At 46.3% G+C, this 20,279-nt stretch overlaps 1 protein-coding gene and 1 pseudogene across 2 annotated transcripts in view; one reads left to right on the forward strand and one right to left on the reverse strand.

The window, feature by feature from the left end:
* The window catches only part of UBE2F (ubiquitin conjugating enzyme E2 F (putative)), a 74,684-nt gene extending 57,962 nt beyond the window's left edge, over positions 1-16,722 (forward strand). For both annotated transcript variants that reach the window (XM_030802560.1, XM_030802561.1), the window contains exons 6-10: positions 1,479-1,549; positions 6,720-6,777; positions 8,380-8,412; positions 12,051-12,113; positions 15,428-16,722. In XM_030802560.1, coding sequence (XP_030658420.1) covers positions 1,479-1,549; positions 6,720-6,777; positions 8,380-8,412; positions 12,051-12,113; positions 15,428-15,478 — 276 coding nt within the window. In that variant the 3' untranslated portion in view covers positions 15,479-16,722. The remainder of the gene's footprint in view (positions 1-1,478; positions 1,550-6,719; positions 6,778-8,379; positions 8,413-12,050; positions 12,114-15,427) is intronic.
* LOC115832579 lies at positions 5,113-5,204 on the reverse strand (annotated as a pseudogene).
* Positions 16,723-20,279: the final 3,557 nt, after the last annotated feature.

Here is a 20,279-nt window from a genome sequence, read left to right on the forward strand (position 1 = left end):
CTAGGGTTTCTGACCAGCAGATCCTCTTCCTGGGCTTCATCCTGAGGAAACGTTTCACCCAGGATGAACCCTGCATTGATAGAGCAGGGTTGGGAGAAGAGGAAGTAACCTGAGGGCCCAGGTTACTTAGGGAAGTGCTTATTAAACTCAGGCAGGTGTACCATGGAATGCAGGATGCCATCTGAAATGATGGCAGAAATAACTAAAACATATGTAGCACAGCTTTCTTCTATAAAGAAAAATGAGTATGCTGCATGCACACGATGTGTGTGGCCTAGAAAAGAGGCATAAACACATGTACATCAGGTGTCACATAATTTCTGGGTACCATTTTGATGGAGTATATATATTCTTAACATAAAAAACAAAAGTGAAAGAGCAGAATTTATTATATATTTACATATATTTCTTTTCATTTCTGTTGTCCTTTTCTCTCTGAGTGTGGATTGCCTTTGTAACGGAGAAATCTGTTTGGTTTGGTTTGGTTTGGTTTTCTGGTTTGGAGGCAGGGACTCGCTCTGTTACCCAGGCTGGAGTACAATGGTGCGATCATAGCTCACTGCAGCCTACAACGTCTGAGCTCAAGTGATTCTCCCACCCTAGCCTCCTGAGTAGCTGGGACTACAAGCAGGAGCTACCATGCCCAGCTCTTTTTTTTTCCCTGGAGAGACAGGGTCTTGCTATATTGCCTTGGCTAATCTTAAACCCTTGGCCTCAAGCGATCCTCCCACCTTGACCTCCCAAAGTGTTGAGATTTTTTTCTCCTGGGTGTCTATCATTAATTATATTTTCTTCTCTTAGGTGGCCTCCCAAAGTGAGCCAATACGCCCAAACTAGAAAAATCTTAAAAGAACTTTATCCAAACATGCCAAGTCATAAATGATGTTGATATACTTTATCCCCACAAATTCATTTTCATTCTGTTTCTCTCCTTTAAATATAAAGTGGACTAGGGCTTTCATCTAGGAAAATGTATGTGACAATAGCATCTTCAGAAAAATCCAGCAAATGGAACAGGCTGTTCTTGCAAGGAGCAGTAACTTTCAGCCATAGTAACTTGTATTGCAAAGGAATCTGGGGCTTCTGATTGGATTTGGACCCAGAGGATGCAGAACTATTCCTTAGAGTGCACTGTGGATACCTTCTGCCGTCCCAAACCCAGGGGGTGTGGGAGGTGACAGAGGTCCAGTCACCAGCACCGTCAGCCAGCAGGACACATGGGGCTTGTAGAGAGGTGCTCAGAAGCCCACGGGTAGACTTGGCTGCTGAGACTAGCCCTTGTGGATGCAGCGCATCAACACATGCCTCATGGGTGAGGTGAGCCAGTATTCAGGGTTGAACACATGTTCAGCGAGTCAAACTGCACGCTGAGTAAGCCATGAAACAAGTGTCTAGATAGGGGATATGGTAAGGCTCTGGCCTGGAGATATGATTTGCAGACTGTCGGCGTGATCTCTCTCATTCTCTCTATGTTGCAGCCTCCCAAAGTGAAATGCCTGACCAAGATCTGGCACCCCAACATCACAGAGACAGGGGAAATATGTCTGAGGTGAGTTTCTTGTCTTTTCTTTCTTCTACATTCGTGAGTGTCATGTGCCAGTCTTGGGCTTTTAAACGTGTTGTCTCCTCTGAAAAGATTTTGAGGCATGGCCAAGATTAGGAAGGGCTTGAACTCAGCTGAAGTAGCTGCAGTTGCCTGCCTGCTCCCAAACCCTACCCTACCTTCTGCCTCCAGACCAGTGTCTTCTCGTGGCCCTCTGGGGGCCACAGCCCTACTAAGTTCTTAGTACAGCCTCCTTGCCTGCCCAGGATGGACCCTTGGAGTCCCTTGCCTTGTTCCCCTCCTATTTAAATGAGAGACCACATTACCTCCATGTGGCTGATTTTAGCTAAGATGAGAAAATATGATGAACGATAGATACCCAGGAGAAAAAATGTAGATGGCAGGCTTGAGACGACCTTGGGCACTTGTATTTAAATTGCCCTCTCTCTACCAAAATGGTCCTGATAGGTATCAGGGCAATTAGGGCAGGCAGCCTCTCGGAGCTTCTTGTCTGCTGTGACTTGTGTCCCTGATCCCTGGCATGGGCAGAACGTCAGGCATCAGTGATTTCTCCTCCTAAGGCTGCTGGAAAAGTTGTATAGGTGGATTGGTTGGTTTTTAAAGTAAGTTTCGCATTTGGGCTTTATTTTTTCTGCACTTTTCCCTTTCATCACTTTAAGGCAGCAAGGTTGATTGCAGGGGCTTTGATATCAGACCACCTAGACCTGAGTCCAGCTCGCCACCCCCACCCCCGCCCCTGCCCCGCTGCCTGGGGCAGCTGTGGGACTTTAGGCTAGGTATTTGACCCGTATGTGCCTCACACTCAGCCAGTTTGGAATGTAGGCACAAAGCGTTTTCTTAGCACATTTCTCCTAATTTTGACATGAAATGCAATTAGTGGCCTAAGTCATTTCTCATGCTCAACTTCCGTATCTCTTTTCTTTCGGTCCTCTCTCCTTAGTAAACAGTAATCACCTTTGAAAGGAAATGTGTGAACTGTGGCTGCTGGAAATCTTACCTTAGGATCCCTTTCTCTTTTCTCTTTTTTTTTTTTGAGACGGAGTCTCGCTTTGTCGCCCAGGCTGGAGTGCAGTGGCGTGATCTCAGCTCACTGCAAGCTCCACCTCCCAGGTTCACACCATTCTCCTGCCTCAGCCTCCCGAGTAGCTGGGACTACAGGCGCCCACCACTACGCTCGGCTACTTTTTGTATTTTTTAGTAGAGACGGGGTTTCACTGTGTTAGCCAGGATGGTCTCGATCTGACCATCGTGATCTGCCCGCCTTGGCCTCCCAGAGTGCTGGGATTACAGGCGTGAGCCACCGCACCCGGCCGGATGCCTTTCTCTTCACAAGTACAGTTAGTGCCCATTTGCCCATTTCATTTTTGTATATACTGCTCCCTTTCTTTAATATCAGCCTCATTTTTCACAGATAGTTAAAAATACATTTTACCAGACATACCTTTTTAAAAAAGCATCTTCCCTTTGAAGTATCTGTCCTTTACATATTGAAACATTAAAATTCCACTATCTTTGGTTGCAGGTTATAAATGTGTTTGGCCCAGGCCCCCACTGCCCCACTTCCTCCTGTGCTTGTGAGGACACCTGGCTCACTTTCTGGGGGGCCATACTCTACTTCCCTGTCTTGCCCCTGCCTCAGTCAGAAATGGGTCCAGAATAGGAAGCTCTCTTGTTCCTTTTGCCATCTTCTGGGAAATCAGATGATTAGCAAAGCCTTATAAGGATGAACAGATGGTATCCTGATGTAAAAGCCAGACATCTTAAGGAAAAAGATTGTCAGATTTGACCACGTAAAAATTAAAAACACAAAATGGAAGGAGAAATGATCAACTGGATTAACATCCTTGGTATATAAATAGTCCTTACCATTCATTATAAAAAAGATGGATACTTCTCTGGAAAAATGTGGCATTGGCTACAAATAGGTGATTCATAAAAGAAGAAATAGAGGTGAGCAGTAAATATCTGAGGAGATGTTCACTGTCATCGGTAACCAGAGAAAGGCGCAGAAAACCATGAAGTGTGGCTTACCACTTACCAGATTGGCAGGCACAAAGGCAGATACTTGGTGGTGGTGGGGCAGTGTATGACAGAGCGAGCAGGCTCTCTCGTTGGAGGGTGTGTGTATTTGCACACCTTTCATTGGTCCTTCAGCCATGTAGACTACCTGTAACTCGTATGTACCCTTGGACTTGTCAGCTGCACTTGTAGGGATTTAATCTAAGGAAATAATGTGCCAGATTGATGTACAGGGACCACCTTGTTAGTGAAAAGCAGACAGTGTCCAGTGGCAGCTTTATGGTGTGTCCCGAATAAAGGGAAGGAAAAGCCCAACCGCACCTCTGGTTTGTGGTGACGCTGACAGCAGCTCATCAGCCCTTCCCACAGCAGGACTGATGGGTGCCTGGGGCTCCACGGGCCTTTTAGTGCTGGCACACAGGAGCAGCTTCCTCTTTTAGAGAGATTTGCCCTGGCTCCACCTTCTTGTCCCAGCAGGGACCCTTCCCCTGCTCTGGCACAAGGTCAGAGGCTCCATGTCTGTGGGATTGGAGGGCCTAGGTCAAGAGCTCAGTCAAAGCTTCTCCTAGAGCCCAAGCTTCTATTACAGTTCCTGGGGTGTCCTCTGTCTCCTTGCTTAATGACATCTCTGATAGCCGAGTGTCTGTGTCTCCTGAGCTGTTGCTGGGACTATCCTCTGTGAGGCCAGGCTAGAACTTCCTCAGTGACTGGAGGTACTGCACCCCTGATGGGCCTCACTGCTGCCCAGACCAGTGGCCACCACATGCTGGGGCCGGCCTTGCCTCCCTATTACCTGCCCCGGCCAGATGCAAAGCCTTCCTGCTCTGGCTGTGCTGTTGACAGCAAAGCTCAGGGTGAGCTTCCTTCTCCTTCATTCAGCTAATGTTGATTGAGCTTAGGCACTGGCAGAGGAATTAGCATTCCTTGCTTTTATGGATGAAACAGGCATTCAACAAATAAATGACAAATATATAACTGAAGGTTGCATTAAGATCTATATAAGAAACTGATTAGCTAGATCAGAAATAATTCCTCCATTCAACAAAATATAGTCACTAGGATTTGACTTCATTCCCAAAAAAGATATTCAGAAGTTGACAATTCAGATCCACAAGTCACCAATACCTCTATAGGCTAGAAAGACGTCCACCCAGTTGGTAGGGTACATGATTTGAGTTTTCCTTTTTTCTTTTTAAGGCTAAAAGTAAATTTTAGTGGTCAATTTAAGGTTAGTTACCTGGTTTTTTTAACTGCTCTTCATAGACAATTAAGATTATAGCTTTGATTCAAACTCTACATATTTTTCTCCTGATCTAAATTGACTTTTGTGAATTTAAACATGCTCTAATTCAAAAAAGTTTATCAGAGGTAACAATTATGGATAAAGCCTGATATTTTATTTACAGATCAAAGCCACAGCACAATAATTCAACAAATACAAAAGTAATTTTATCTCCAGAAGGAAGCTTGGCAATAAATTATACTTTTTCAAAGTATGGAATGATCATTTAATCCTTTTAAAATTATTTAAAAATTTTTTTTACTTTTTAAGATTATTGGGAAAATGCTAATCTTCTCTGTATCATCCCAATTTGAGCATATGTGCCGCGGAAGTGAGCACTGGATTGATCATTTCCATGAGAGTATATGGTGTGCCTTTACAGCTGATAGACAGTAATGACCAGGACTCTCAGGTACCAGCTTCAGAAATAGGGCCTCACCGGACCTCTGAATCCTGGTGTGCCTTCCCTGAGCATGGGCCCCCCACCTAAGGAGTGATTGATATTCAGAATTTTGCATTAATCTTTTATCCTCAAGCTTTTTCTTTTGAACTTAAAAACAAACAAACAAACAAACAAACTCAGTTACGGCCGGGCGTGGTGGCTCACGCCTGTAATCCCAGCACTTTGGGAGGCTGAGGCGGGCGGATCACGAGGTCAGGAGATCAAGACCATCCTGGTTAACACGGTGAAACCGCGTCTCTACTAAAAATTCAAAAAACAAAATTAGCCAGGCGTAGGTGGTGCATGCCTGTAGTCCCAGCTACTCGGGAGGCTGAGGCAGGAGAATGGCGTAAAACCGGGGAGGTGGAGCTTACAGTGAGCCGAGATCGTGCCACCGCACTCCAGCCTGGGAGACAGAGAGCCTCCGTCTCAAAAAAAAAAAAAAAAAAAAAAAAAAACAGTTATTAAAATGTCATATGCTGGGAGCTCCCATTGTTGTTAACCTGCGTCAGCAGTGTTTCAGAATGTCGGTGCCCGTGAGCTGCCTGGGTTGGAAGAACAACATTGTTCATGAGGCGTGTGCCCTTGGGCATGTCTTCGCTGTGCCTTGGTTTCCTCCTGTATAAGACAGGGAAACAGTGATGCTCTCTTCACGGGTGGTTATAGGCATTAAGTGAATTTAATGGCACAGCACCTAGGATTGTGCCTGACATACACAGAATAAGCTCTAAGCTTCAGTTACTCCTGTTGTCATCTTGTCATTTTGTTGCCATTGTCATTTTCTTTCTTTTTTTTTTTTTTGAGACAGGGCCTCACACTATTCCCAGGCTGGAGTACAGGGGCACCATCACAGCTCACTGCAGCCTGAAACTCCTGGACTCAAGCAGTCCTCCGCCTTTGGGAGTACAGGCGTGCACCGCTGTGCCTGGCTAATTTTTAATTTTTAGTAGAGACAGGATATCACTGTGTTGCCCAGGCTGGTCTCAAACTCATGGACCCAAGCTATCTTCCCGCCTTACCTCGGCCTCCCAGAAGCTGGGATTACAGGCGTGAGCCACCGTACCCAGCCACCATTGTCACTTTCCGCATATTAAATTGACATGTTCTTTGTGTGTTATTTTAAACATGCTTTTCCTCAGCCTAAAACTTCCATATCAAGTATTACAACAAATAGATAAACATAACACAAGACGTTATAATTGAATATGTATATAAACTTGGAGGTAGAAATGCCTTCCTCAGCAAGAGAAAACTGAGAAGCCACAGAGGAAAAGATGGGTTTAATAAAAAGTAGAGCTCTTTATTATAATATATAATAAATAAGACAAAACACACACCGAGAGGACTAGTTGGCAGCATGCAGGGCACCTGTGGCTGCTCCTCACTAACCACTGTGTGTTTGTCTTTTTCAGTTTACTGAGAGAACATTCAATTGATGGCACTGGCTGGGCTCCCACAAGAACATTAAAGGTAGAGTCTGTGCCTTGATCTTGATCATAAGTTGTCCCTGTGGTCCTCTCCCTGCAGTAGCCAGCCTCCTGAGAAAGCAGCACATGTCCTTGCCTGTCACATCCACACCAGTGGCCGGACACACCCTGTCTCCTCTTCTCCCTGCTGCCCAGGCTACTTAGCCAGTCACTGACCTCAGTCAGTTTGGGCCAGATGAGCATCCCTGTTGGCTTTGCCAGGCACCATTCTAGAACCAGAGATAGGAGCCCAAACTGCAGGCTTCACAGCCAAACCACCCGCCGCATAGGAAACCTCGTGGCCACCATTCATTCAACAGGGATGTCTTGAGCTCTTCTGGCCACTAGGTGTTGGAGAAGGAGCAGCAAACTGATGTGCAAACCACTCCCTACGGCCAGAGAAGACTGTCAGGTGTTGGGTACCTAACATCAGGCAGGGACCCTAGGGGAACAGCACAGGAAGGGGCTTTTGGCCCTGGCCCTGCATCAGGGAACACTGCAGACTGCATGCAGTCCTGACCCAGCTCCTCCGAGCTGTAGTCTCTGCCACCATGGGCAGCCCACCCAGCCTTTTCTTAGCTTCTCCCCACGCTCTAGAAATGTCCTGCCCTCTCAGAACTTTCCCTCTGCAGGTGGTGCCTCTACCTGGAAGGCGGCCCTCTCCTCCAGCCCTCTCCCTGGCAGACTCCTGCTCCCCTGGGGCTCAGATGGCTGTCATTGCCTCTGGAGCCTCTCCTCCCAGGGTGCTGGGGAACACGTCTCGTGAACAGTGCTGGCCTGCTGACCTGCCCATCTGTCCATCCCCCTTCCTCAGGCTGAGGGCTCGCCTTCACCCACACTCCAACCCTAGGCCTGGCTCACATTGGAAGGTCAGGGATGGGTGGGTGGATGGATTGATGGACTAGAGAAAGCAGAGAAGGGCAAATAAAATTACCAACTAGCAAAAAGTAGGGGAGGAGCATGAGAACAGGCCTAAAAAGGACGAAACTCTTGAGTTGATGAAGAGGAAAATGGAGAATGAATTTGTGATTCACAGGTGGCAGGTCAGTACAGATGGAACAACTCTGGCTTTCAGTTTTATTTAATGAAAATCTCTAATCCTTGAATTGTGAATCTTCTATGATTCTTTAAATAACTAATGCAAAATCATTAAGAAAACTTAATAGGATGAGGGGTAATTAACTTATCTACGACCGCAAGAGGCAGTAGATGTAAAAACAACAGACGTTATTTTGAAGGTGACTTTTTAGAAGTCAGAACCATATTTGGTGGTAACAAGTAAGAGGTGATTTAAGGTGGAGCCCCTATGCAGACACTGGCCTGCGGGCCCTGTCGTGCAGGATTGGGCTTGTCAGGTCTGACTGGGAGGGTGGCTGATGCTATCTTTGATTTTATATTCACTGCCTGAGACTGCTCATCGCTTTGAATTTTCCAGAGTTTGTTGTTATACTTGAAGAGAAGTTATTTTAATTTTCTATCTTGAGAAAAACAAACCATGCTGAAGACAGGTTTTGACAGAGTACAAAGCGTATTTCTTGATCATGGGTTTAAAAGACTAGGTGCACTTTGGCTTAAAACTTGTTTTCTGTTTTCTTTTTTATTTCAGGATGTCGTTTGGGGATTAAACTCTTTGTTTACTGTAAGTACAGTGATCAAAATCCCAAGTTATTCTCAATTTCCTTGTTGCTAGTTTTAGACATTGCGTTAAGGTTAACACAAAACCATGTTAAAAAATGAAACATGGACTGGGCACAGTGGCTCACGCCTGTAATTCCAGCACTTTGGGCGGATCCTCACTTGAGCCCAGGAGGCCCAAACCCCATCTCTACAAAAAATAGAAAAATTAGTTGGGCATAGTGGCACATGTCTGTAGTCCCAGCTACTTGGAAGGCTGAGGGGGGAGAATTGCTTGAGCCCAGGAGGCAAAGGTTGCAGTGAGGTGAGATTGCACCACTGTACTCCAGCCTGGGTGACAGAGACTCTGCCTCAACAGATACACACAAAAACCCCCCAAAGACATCCTGGCTGGGCATGGTGGCTCACACCTGTAATCCTAGCACATTGGGAGACTGAGGCAGGTGGATCACTTGAGCCCATGAATTCAAGACCAGCCTGGGCAACATAGCAAGACCTGTCTCTAAAAAAAATAATAAATTAAAAAATAACCCACCATGCAAATAGTTACATAGTTACCCCTTTTTTCTGTTGCTCTTTTATGAGTCAGAAGTAGAACAGTGAGGTAGGGAATGAGGGGACTTTGGAGTGACATGTGGGGAGGTTGTCTGGGGCAGGGGCCACAGCAATCTCACTTCTGCCCTGCTGAGGTGGCTGACCCCGGTTTCTAGGGGATGAGGCTGGTTGCACTTGCCTTAGCCCCTTCCAGCAGGGTGGCTGTTACCCTGGGGTCACTTGGCCCAGGCCACTTCTGTGCCCGTGGCTACACTAGACAGCCCAGGGAGTGGCCCTGTCACCTCCCAGGTGTCCTGATTGGGGTGGATGATTTTGTGGTTACCCAGCCTTGCGGGCTTTTCACGAGTCCAGAACCTCAGAGTTGTTGTCTTTTTGTCAGTGATGAGGTGCTGAAGTTTGCTGTTCTCAGGAAATAGCATTTCTCAGACAATGGCCCTAGGGCAGGAAGAGGCTAAATGGACTCAGCCAAAAGCTGTTGGTTGGATTTTTTTTATACAATATTACACGTTCCTTTGAATTTTTACTTTTCGATTCATAAAGGTGCTTTTAAAGAAATAAGCTTCAGAGATCTGTTCGTGAAAAAATAGTTTTTGCTACTTTTGATAAAACCTAAGGTGCCTCTATGATCTTGGATAGCCCACCCAGGCCAGTGGGCTGTTTTACGAGCATCCTCCTGGCCAGGTGTCATGTGGGTCACTGGCTGTTGCCTACAGCAGAGGCACCTGCAGGACTCAGTTAAACTAGGGTGGGTCTGCCCTTACTTGTCCTGTCATCTGAGGGCACAGTGTTCTTATCTTCAGCAAAAGCAGAGCCTCAAACTAAACTGAGTCCCTGCCCACCTTTTGTCTTTCTGTCAGATGTTAGCTGGTGAATGTCTATCACACAAGCAGAGAAACCAAGCACTTCCAGTGATTTCAGGATCTCCCTGAATCTCCATGGGAGGTCATACCTGATGGAGACCTGGACTTGACAGTTTCTGCTGGTCTCAGCCACTTTGTTCTGCTTCTGTCTTTGGCTTTTTCACTGAAGTGAATGGAGTTTTATTTCTGGAGCCTAATTTGAAATCTGTCTGGCAGTTGTGCCCCATTGTAATATTGAGCCTTGGCATCTCCAGATTTGATTGAGAGAGCCAAAGAGGACAGGTGTGAACTCAGGCCCTTCTAGGGGCCCACATGCCGTCATTGTCATCAGCCACCATGATGATTTTTTCTGGAGCCCACCATGTCTGTCCCAGGTTCCTTGGCTCTGAATAGGTTTTGACTGGTGACTTGCTGCAGGGGAATTAATGGGAGGAAAGAAACACTGGCTCCTTGGACTTAAAAAAAAATTGTTGGCTGGGCACAGTGACTCACGCCTGTAATCGCAGCACTTTAGGAGACGCTGAGGCCAGCAGATCACCTGAGGTCAGAAATTGGAGACCAGCCTGGACAATATGGTAAAACCTCATCTCTACTGAAAAAAAAAAAAAAAAAAAATTAGCCAGGCGTGGTGGCGGGCGCCTGTAATCCCAGCTACTTGGCAAGCTGAGGCAGGAGAATCTCTTGAATCCAGGAGGTGGAGGTTGCAGTGAGCCGAGATCATGCCATTGCACTCCAGCCTGGGCAACAAGAGCGAAATTCTGTCTCAAAAAAAAAAAAAAAATTTTTTTTTTAAGAAATCTGCTACAGCCACACTAGCTCCCCATCTCTCAGTGCTCTAAGTAAATTCTAAAAGAGCCAATCAAAATTGCTAATTAAGTCTGTAATGGTTATTCTGATCAACTCATTTATCTTAGGTCTAACATACAGTAAAGAAGATAAGAAATTCTGTGTGATAACAGTCTTTATCTAATATGTACTTTACATTTTTGCCTTTTTCTAGGACTTGGAATCTAATTTTCCAGCTGTGAATGACTATAGAGATTTACAGTTTTTCTTTCCTATTTTGTAACATTTTAATGGTCACAGCCATATTAATCTCCAGGAACATAGTCCCCAAATTTAACATCATTCCTGAAGAGAAATATGATTGTCTTGACAATGATCCATCCTACAGCCTGCATTGGAAAGCCATGACTCATCATAAGGACAAATTGAGGCCCCCTGATTTTTTCTTTTTTTCTTTTTTTTTTTTTTTGTTTTTGAGACCGAGTCTTGCTCTGTCGCCTAGGTTGGAGTGCAGTGGCGCCATCTTGGCTCACTGCAACCTCCGCCTCTGGGTTCAAGCGATTCTGCTGCCTCAGCCTCCTGAGTAGCTGGGATTATAGGCATGCGCCACCATGCCTGGCTAATTTTTGTATTTTTGGTAGAGATGGGGTTTCACCATGTTGGCCAAGCTGGTCTCGAACTTCTGACCTCTGGTGATCTGCCCGTCTCAGCCTCCCAAAGTGCTGGGATTACAGGCGTGAGCCACCATGCCCGGCCAGGCAAGCCTGCCGATTCTCAACAAGAGGGGTGAGCAGTGTGAAGATAAGATGCAGCTTTGGTCCAAAGTCCAGAGTGCTTCTTGGGGCTGAGGGGCGTAGCCATTGCAGTGCTTTTCTAGGGGAGAATGGGTCTGGCTCCCTCTCCGGAGTCTGGGGATATGAGCCTGGCAACACTGCTGTGCAGTTTGCTCGGGTTCCAGATGTCGTCCCTATTGGCTTTGCATGGGTGGCTTGGTGAATCAGAGAAAGGAAAGTCCAGGGAAGGGGCTCAAAAAGTCAAAGCTGTTAATCACAAAACAAAAGAAAAAGTTAATTTTTATGGAAAAGAAGGGGATTTTTATTTGGAAATGCTTAATAATAGTGGTTTTCATTCTCCAGTTATCACAAATAGCATTAGAAATGAATGCGATTGCAATTACCCCATCTTCACCAAACTTTGTAGAACTGCATGTCAATATATCTCTAACTTCTTTCAGTCAGTTGTCAGTCACCATTTTGAAAAAAATACCTACGTATTCGATACTTTGATATCACAAGCACTTGAGTTCTTAGTGGGATTCTCAGCTCTCCAGTTTGGTCTGCCATTTGCTAGTTAGACTTCTCTTACTGTGCCATAAAATGAAGACTTTAACAGCAGAAAAGCAATTCTTCCAATGTTTACTTTAAGTTTCTCTCTTTTTAAGGATCTTTTGAATTTTGATGATCCACTGAATATTGAAGCTGCAGAACATCATTTGCGGGACAAGGTGAGCCAGTAACAGGCTTATTCTAGGCTGATGTACTTGTCACAAAGACGATTACTACTGTCTCTTGATTGGATAAATGAGAAATTTATCCACCAAGAGAGTGGTGAGATGCAAGGCTGGAATTCAAAGCAATTTGTAAACAATATGGTATAGTAAATGTGTGTAACCTCAGGAAAATGCTTTACCCAAGGTTAGAGAGAATTGGTGTGTGTTTGTTTTTTTGTTTTTTGTTTTGTTTTGTTGTGTTTTTTGAGACAAGATTTCACTCTGTCACCCAGGCTGGAGTGCAGTGTTGCAGTAGTGGCTCACTGCAGCCTCCACCTTCTGGGCTCAAGTGATCCTCCGTCTTCAGCCTCCCAAGTAGCTGGGACTACAGGTGCATGACACCACATTCAGCTAATTTTTTTACTTTTATTTTTTGTAGAGATGGGGTCTCGCTTTGTTGCCCAGGCTGGTCTTGAATGGTTGGCCTCAAGCAATCCTCCTGCCTTGTCGTCCCAAAGTGCTGGGATTACAGGCATGAGCCACAGCACCCAGCTGAGAAGTGATTTTTTATTTGATGTGATTTCCTAGTAGAATTTAGTATGAGTAATTTAAAACAGGTATAGCACTAGCATGGTGGCGTTGTGATTACACCTGTAATCCCAACCTTTGGGAGGCCAAGGTGGGCAGATTGCTTGAGCTCAGGAGTTTGAGACCAGCCTGGGCAACATGGCAAAACCCTGTCTTTACAAAAATTAGCCAGGCATGGTGGCACACGCCTGTGGTCCCAGCTACTCAGGAGGCTAAGGTGGGAGGATTGCTTGTGCCCGGGAAGTTAAGTGAGCCAAGATTGTGCCACTGCACTCCAGCCTGGCTGACAGAGTGAGACCCCATCTTTAAATACATAAATAAATAAATAGTAGGAACAGAGAAGGAGAATGGACGGTGTCACACCCACTAGCACCCTCCTGACCCCCAGCAGCCCACCTTATCCTTCTACACCTTTTGCTGAGCTCATACACATTCATACACACTTGACTTTGATTTTTACCCAAAAATAATGAGATCCTGTTCATTACTGTTTTTAATTTTTATTTATTTAATTTTTAGGGCAGCACACTGAGCTTGTAAAGGTTCAGAGAGCTCCCCCTGTTCATTATTTTTAATCTTCAATTCCACTTCTAAAAAGTTTTTTCCTCTAATGCAGTGCATAAATGATCAGTCATTCATTTCAGGAGCCACACTGAGGTCTTCTAATAAGACACCTGTTTAAGGAAGACCGTTTACCTAGAAACAATATATTAAAACTCACTGGGAAGAAAAAAGTATAACAAAACCCACGCTGAAAGAATTATAGTTGCTGAAGCACCTTTCCACTGTGCTTGAGTAGCAAGGCAGCAGTGGTTTTAACTGTCTGATAAAAGAAAGCATACAAGCCTTGAGGAGGGGAAGTGCTGTCAGGAAAGGGGGTCTGAAATGACTTTACCATTGGCCCAGTGCAAAGCACATGGAGCAGGAGCCTGCAGAGGCAGGCCGTGTGTGGCTGGCGTCGAGGTAGCTCAGCTTAGGCCAGGGGCTCTGGCTGGATTTGGTGGTAGAACCTCGCATTCCATCTTCTGAACCAGATTCCCTATAGCAGCCTTGCCATTGTGGCAGTCGGTCAGCCACCACTGTTTGCTTGGCTGAAGTTGCTTTTTTTTTTTTTTTTTTTTGAAACAGAGTCTGTCACCCAGGCTGGAGTGCAGTGGTGCAATCTTGGCTCACTGCAACCTCCATCTCCCAGGTTCAGGCAATTCTTGTGCCTCAGCCTCCCGAGTAGCTGGGACTGTGGGCGTGCGCCACCACACTGGGCTAATTTTTGTATTCTTAGTAGTAGAGAGGGGGTTTTACCATGTTGTCCATGCTGGTCTCAAACTCCTGGCCTCAAGCGACCCACCTGCCTTAGCCTCCCAAAGTGATTACTGCACCCGACCTGATGTAGCTTTGAACACAGTTCTAAAACCCCTCTAGCTAGTTCTAGACATCATGCTGGATGTTCAGCGCCATGGCTTCTGTTAACGTTAGTTAAACCTACTATGTGCCACGACCAAGTAGGGCATTTGAAATGTGCCCTGCCAAGTCCTCGCTACAGTCTTGAGCCCAGGAGGTGCTGCCTGACCACGGCCCCAAAGAGTGGGCAGGAGCACCTCCGACAGGGAGGCAAGAGAAGTGCCACCCAGCATGCATCCTGCTCAGACTCACAAAACAAGTGGCAGGCACAGTGGGCATGGGGAGTGGTGCAGTGCAACCAGGCGGGCAGAGCAGGCCATCTTCTGAGGCTGGTGTTCTGCCGAGGAGGCGAGCTCTGTCCTAAGGGCTGGAGCAGCAGGGGTCCTCAAGAGAAGTAGCAGGGGTGTGAGGCAGCCCTGTGCTCACAGCTCCCCATGGGGGCAGTCAGTCCCCGACCCTTGCCATCCGTCGGTGGTCCTGATGGGCTTGTGTTGTCTGGTAAAGCCTTGTGTTCCCTGTGCAGTGGGGGCTGCATGGCATTGATGGGACCGAAGCAGTGTGATCCTGCGGGGACATCTGAGACCCAGCAGCTGTGTTGTAGGAGTGAGAGGGTTAAGAGCTCCAAGTCACTCTTACGGCTCATACAATCCCATGGGATTTTACTCCTAACCTTGGGGAGACCAGATCCAGGGACAAACCTGACAGTGGCCCAGATCTGAGAAGATTGTTCCACCCATACTGGCCTGGGGTGATTCCTAGGTCCACACCACCTTTGGTCACTGTCCACCTTCATTTCAATGCATGAGGATGGAGCTCTGTGGCACACCCAGCTCTCTTCTGGGCAGGGTAGTAATCCTGCCCAGAAGAGACGGGGGGCTGTACATGGGCTGTGAAGAGCAGGCACATTTTAAATAGGTAGCAGCATCCAGGGAAATCATTCTAGGAAGACAAATCCAGAAACAAGGGTCTTCCTGAGAGCAGCAGCTGTGGCTCACACCCATTGTGGCCAAAGGAGTCTTGGCTTTGTGACCTCAACCACACTTTTCTGGGCTCCACTTTCCCCATCTGGAAAATGAGGAGGGATAAGTGCCCCCTTAGGGTCCCTCCCACTCAAGCCTTCCACGTGCTCCCCCCTCAGCCTACCCAGCACTGTTTCTTGCGTGCAGTAGGCACCCAGGTCGTGGTGAAATGGCAGTCAGACTCCGCAAGGTCCCGGTCCTTCTACCACCTTGGCGACCACAGGGGGCCTTGGTGCTGGTGGGTCTGACTTGTCCCTGAAGCGCTGCTTCACTCACTCACTCACTCCTCCTGTTCTTTCTGTCCCCAACGCTGTTACTCCACAGGAGGACTTCCGGAATAAAGTGGATGACTACATCAAACGTTATGCCAGATGATAAAAGGGGACGATTGCAGGCCCATGGACTGTGTTACAGTTTGTCTCTAACGTGAAACAGCAAGAGGTAGCCCCCTCTCCCATCCTCATACTCCCTCTCAGTCCCCTGGATTGCCCCAGTCCTGTGACCATGTTGCCCTGAAGAAGACCATCTTCATGACTGCTCATTGTAGATGGAGAATTCAACATAAATACAGCAAGAAAATGTGTTTGGGCTTCTGAAGAGTTGTCTGCTTACCTTAACATGTTTACTTTTTTGAACTTGTACTGTATAGGCTGTTGGTGAAATTCTTAAGAAGTTGTAATGAACTCAAAATTGAGGCCAGAGCTTGCTTTCCCTTTTCCCAAACAAAATTGGTTTTCTGCACAAGCGATGCTAATGATGTGTTCAGTGTAACTCGCAGATTGGCAATAAGATACCCGCTACAAACTGTGATTGGATGCAAAATCTCTTAGCTTCTTTCACGAATGTTGGCCCTGCCTAGATGTTGTGAAGCTTCCCAGAATGCATAGAGTCATTCACTGTAGATCTCTTATTGAAATGCGTATTTTATTTAATGTAAGTATATTTTGGAACAGATTTGTAATTTGTACAATTCAATGCTTTAATTATTTTTTCTATTCTCATTTAGTTTGTATTTTCATTGTATAGAGCAGACAGAAAGATGTTGGGTCAAGCAACTATTGAAGAGAAATACAAAGAAAATATGAAAGGCACATTATTCATTTTGTCCAAATGCAGTGAGAATCTGACTCTTAAAAATCAGCTGTTGCTTTCAGGTCCAGATGTGGTGAGAACGTTTTGGAGCCCTTTGAAGCTAGATTTGGATGATCAAAAAAAAAGGCAGGGAGCCCATTCTAACATGCTGCCCAGAGGAAACTGGCTGGAGCCTGGACCAGCTGGAGTTGATGCTTCTGCAGTGGTCATGTGATTGTGACCTGGTAGCTACTTATCAGAGCACCAGACCCTGCTGTCCTGGGAGACAGGAGCAATGCCTCAGGAATCAGTCCAATGTCTGATGTCACTGAGACTGTGCCTGTGGCCTTCTTCTCAGTTTGCTATGGCTCCAGGCCCTGCCGGTGGGGTGAGCGGAGGACCAGGAGTCAACAGTGGCATAGGCCATCCTTGGCCAGGTTAATGTTCTGCAGAGGAAGAGCCCTGAAGAGAGGCAAGTGGATTTACTCCAGCATGTAGACATTTGAACCAGTGAAATCAAACGCAAAATAAATGTATGTCTAGTTTCATTTGCTGCCTGCCTAACACTCTCAAATTTAACTGCCAGCTTCCTTAGACCTCTGGATTCCCCGTCTGCCATCTACTGGGTTTAGTTTGTTTTTCTCAATTTATAGAATCTCTGATTGTGAGATCAGTCTGTCACGGAGACCCAGCAGGTGAGGAATGTAGGCCTTGCTTCCTCTTTGCACCCTTTAGACTTGAGGGTGGCCCCTGGCTAATGGGCCACACAGAGCAGGAAGGGTGAGATTGGATAAAGAGAATGATGGCATCTCAGGAGCTCAGGGCTTGTCCAGGAGACACATTAATCCCCACCTCTCAGGGCCTAGGAGAGGGAGGTACCGCAGCTTCACACTTTTCCTCTGCCTAGTGTCAGAGGAACTTGCCAGCTGAGCACTAGGCTTCCTCTCTAGGCAGGGCAGGAGGCCAGCAGCTAATTCCTGCCCCCTGCGACCCAGGAAATGAGGTTCTCTGCTTGGTGCCAGTCCCAGGCCCAAGTCAGGGCACATCCCATAGTAGTTGTTCGGGCTCCCTGGAGTTCCCCAGCTGGTGGTGCAGGTGTTGATGCAGGACTTTTCAGAAGAGCACTTCTGTAAAGTGAGAAACGCCTGCTGTCCAGTGGAAACGTTTATGCAGCGTACATGAAAGACAGTGTGCCCTCTGGACCACACTGAAAGTGGTAATATCAGCTATTCTGACATCAAAGTATCTGCACAGTAGAAAAACAGTTTGCTCATCAGGGATTAAGCAATTCTTTCAAAATGTCCAGATTACTGAATCATCCGATTCTGTCTAGTGGAAATCCCCCAGAGATATTTTGCACACACACCGCATCTTAGGAGCACACTCAGATGCAGCCCATTGCAGTAAGCAGCTGTTGTTGTCCTGGGTCCTTGGCCAGTGGGGCCCTTGGGATCTGTTGGGTGACTGTGGGACCCAGCTTCCTTCCAGACTTTTTGACTTCTTGGCGTTCCCCTCCCTCTTTCACAGGCCAAAGTCACATTTCTGGCTCCAGTGCATGTGCCCCCAACCAACCGGGTACTAGTTGGTGGTTTCTGATCTGTCAGGGAATGGGAATCCTTAGACTTGGCCAAAAGGCCAGTCCTGGAAATAGGTGAGAGTGGGCAGGCCCTTGGGGAAGTGAAGCTCTTGGGAAGCTCTGACATCCAATTGGACATCCAGAACCTTTGCTTCCTGAATCCTGGTTCTTGGCTAGACTCCAGAGGGTCCTTCTGACTATTGCTTAGAATTTGATGCATAAGCTGTATGTTTTTCAAGCACTCCTAGAAGGAAACACTTCCAGGGTAAGCCTCTCAGAAGAAGCCTCACATCTTACCTCTGATCTTCCCCTAAGTAACCACCAGCAGGTGACCATCCCTTTGCAGTCTCTACTAAGGAGCCAAGGCAAGAGTATTATTCAGATATTGAAAATGGATCTCAGCTGTGCCCCTCGCCTTTTCTCCCATGACTCGTCATCTGTGGTGTTTCCACCATGGACCACGGGGAGCCAGTGTCTTGGGTTAGGGTTGTCTTCACCTGCCCTCGTCTCCAAGCACGAGAGGCCTGAGAGGCTGCTCAGGAGCTGAAACATTGTGAATGTCCGTTCTTTTAAAGGATCATGTACCTTTGTATTTGGCAGTTTACATGATTCAAAGCACCTGTGCATATTTTCATGTCTGTAGTTACTTGCACACTTGTCTGGAAAGACCTTGTGGAGTGTAGAACATAACAGTGTTCATAGCTAAGCCAGTCTCAGCAGAGTCCTAGCCCCATTCAGAGGCCATCTGGTGATAGACCCAGCATGTTTTTTTCTTATGGCAGCAGAAAGATTGAATAGCCCTTCTGCTGGATTCTAGACCCCAAAAAAAGAAAAAATCCCAGAGGGCAAACTCCCAGGCGGTGGTGATCACAAAAATCTGTCACAGTCTTCAGTGAACAAACCCCACTTGCTGTTCCTGGGGTTGCTCTGCTGCCACTCTCCAGCCCCACTTATTTAAAGAACTGCTGTGAAAAATCAGTTCCAGTTTCTTCTGTAAAACCCACGGCACTACTGGTGCATTCTGATTTACATTTGTTAAGTAGAACGTTCTTATTCCCTAAGAGATTTTCAAAATAAGTCACATATTCCTGTTAACATCACCCTTTTTGCCAATAATCAAATCAAGCAGATTGTGTTTTTTCATGTAAGAATTCCAACAAGAAGATGTAAACCACCAATTCAGGATTGTTTTCACTTTCTTTTTTTCTTTTTTTGAGATGGGGCCTCACTGTCTCACCCAGGCTGGAGCTAGAGTACAGTGGTGTGATCTCAGCTTACTGCAACCTCCACCTCCTGGGCTCAAGCAATCCTCCCACCTCAGCCTCCCCAGTAGCTGGGACCACAGGCATGCACCACCATTCCCAGCTAATTTTTTGTATTTTGGGTAGAGATGGGGTTTTACCATGTTAGCCAGGCTGGTCCCAAACTCCAGAGCTCAAGCAGTCTGCCCGCCTTGGCCTCCCAAAGTGCTGGGATTACAGGTGTGAGCCACCGCACCTGGCCTTCACTTTTAACCATATGTTTCGCTTTGGAAATTCAAGTTTGCTACACGTTCACTATTCTTCATAAAATAAGTCTAGTAAAATGTTGATATATAGTATTAGTAAAATGTTTAACTTGTTCTTTGCCAAAGAATAATTTGAAAAATGAGAAAACCTGTCACTCCCCTCTTTCCTCCCTCCTATAGCCCTGCCTAAAATAAAAAAATATTGAACAGCTGAGAGGGGCTGGTTCAGAGGTGTCTATATCACCTATCTACGCCACCTCTCTTACCCCAGGTTTCCATAGGTTACAGAAATTTATTTATTGAAAGAATTGTGGTTTGAAAAAATAAAGTTCTTCAAGAAACCCACTGATGGGAGCATTTGGGGACCCTGCATTGTTAAGAATATCTGTTTGTTCACACAGTTATATAAAGAACTGAATGATCACTTCAAAAAATTCATCTTAGGCCTTGCTGATTCTCATTGGCAAATTCACTGAGCCAGAGTTCTTCCAGTATTTTCACTGCTTTTTTTTTTTTTTTTTTTTTTTTTAAGCTTATGTCAGGGCCAGATGGAAATGACAGTGCCTACTCCAAGAGTTCCCCATGCTGGGGAAGAGAACACCTGTGAACAGGGCCTCCATGCACAGCCGACTGGGGTAAATACTTGTCAGGGAGGCACAGTAACCAGGAGAGACTTACATAGTAGCTGTAGTGGCTTAGCACTTCCATTTTGTCTCTTCCTTGGGCCTCTGGTCCACAGTTCATGTGTGGGTGTTTCCCCTTCTCTGATAATTAGGTGATACCCAAGTGATGCTCTTGTGGCCTATAAGGCCTCCTCTGTCTGTATTTGTTGCATTTTTCAGTATTGGGTTTTCATCACCTCAGTGTGCAACCTCATGACGTTCCTAGCAGCCCATCACTCATATGTCATTCCTGATGCCTAATGTTAGAAGATTACTTTATCTCAAACCAGTCATTGATATTACCAGATATCCCTTTCTAAAAATATGTATTCCAACCTCAGTGACCCTGTTCACCTGTGT

The sequence above is a fragment of the Nomascus leucogenys genome, chromosome 22a (genome assembly GCF_006542625.1).
Source record: "Nomascus leucogenys isolate Asia chromosome 22a, Asia_NLE_v1, whole genome shotgun sequence".
Taxonomy (NCBI): domain Eukaryota; kingdom Metazoa; phylum Chordata; class Mammalia; order Primates; family Hylobatidae; genus Nomascus; species Nomascus leucogenys.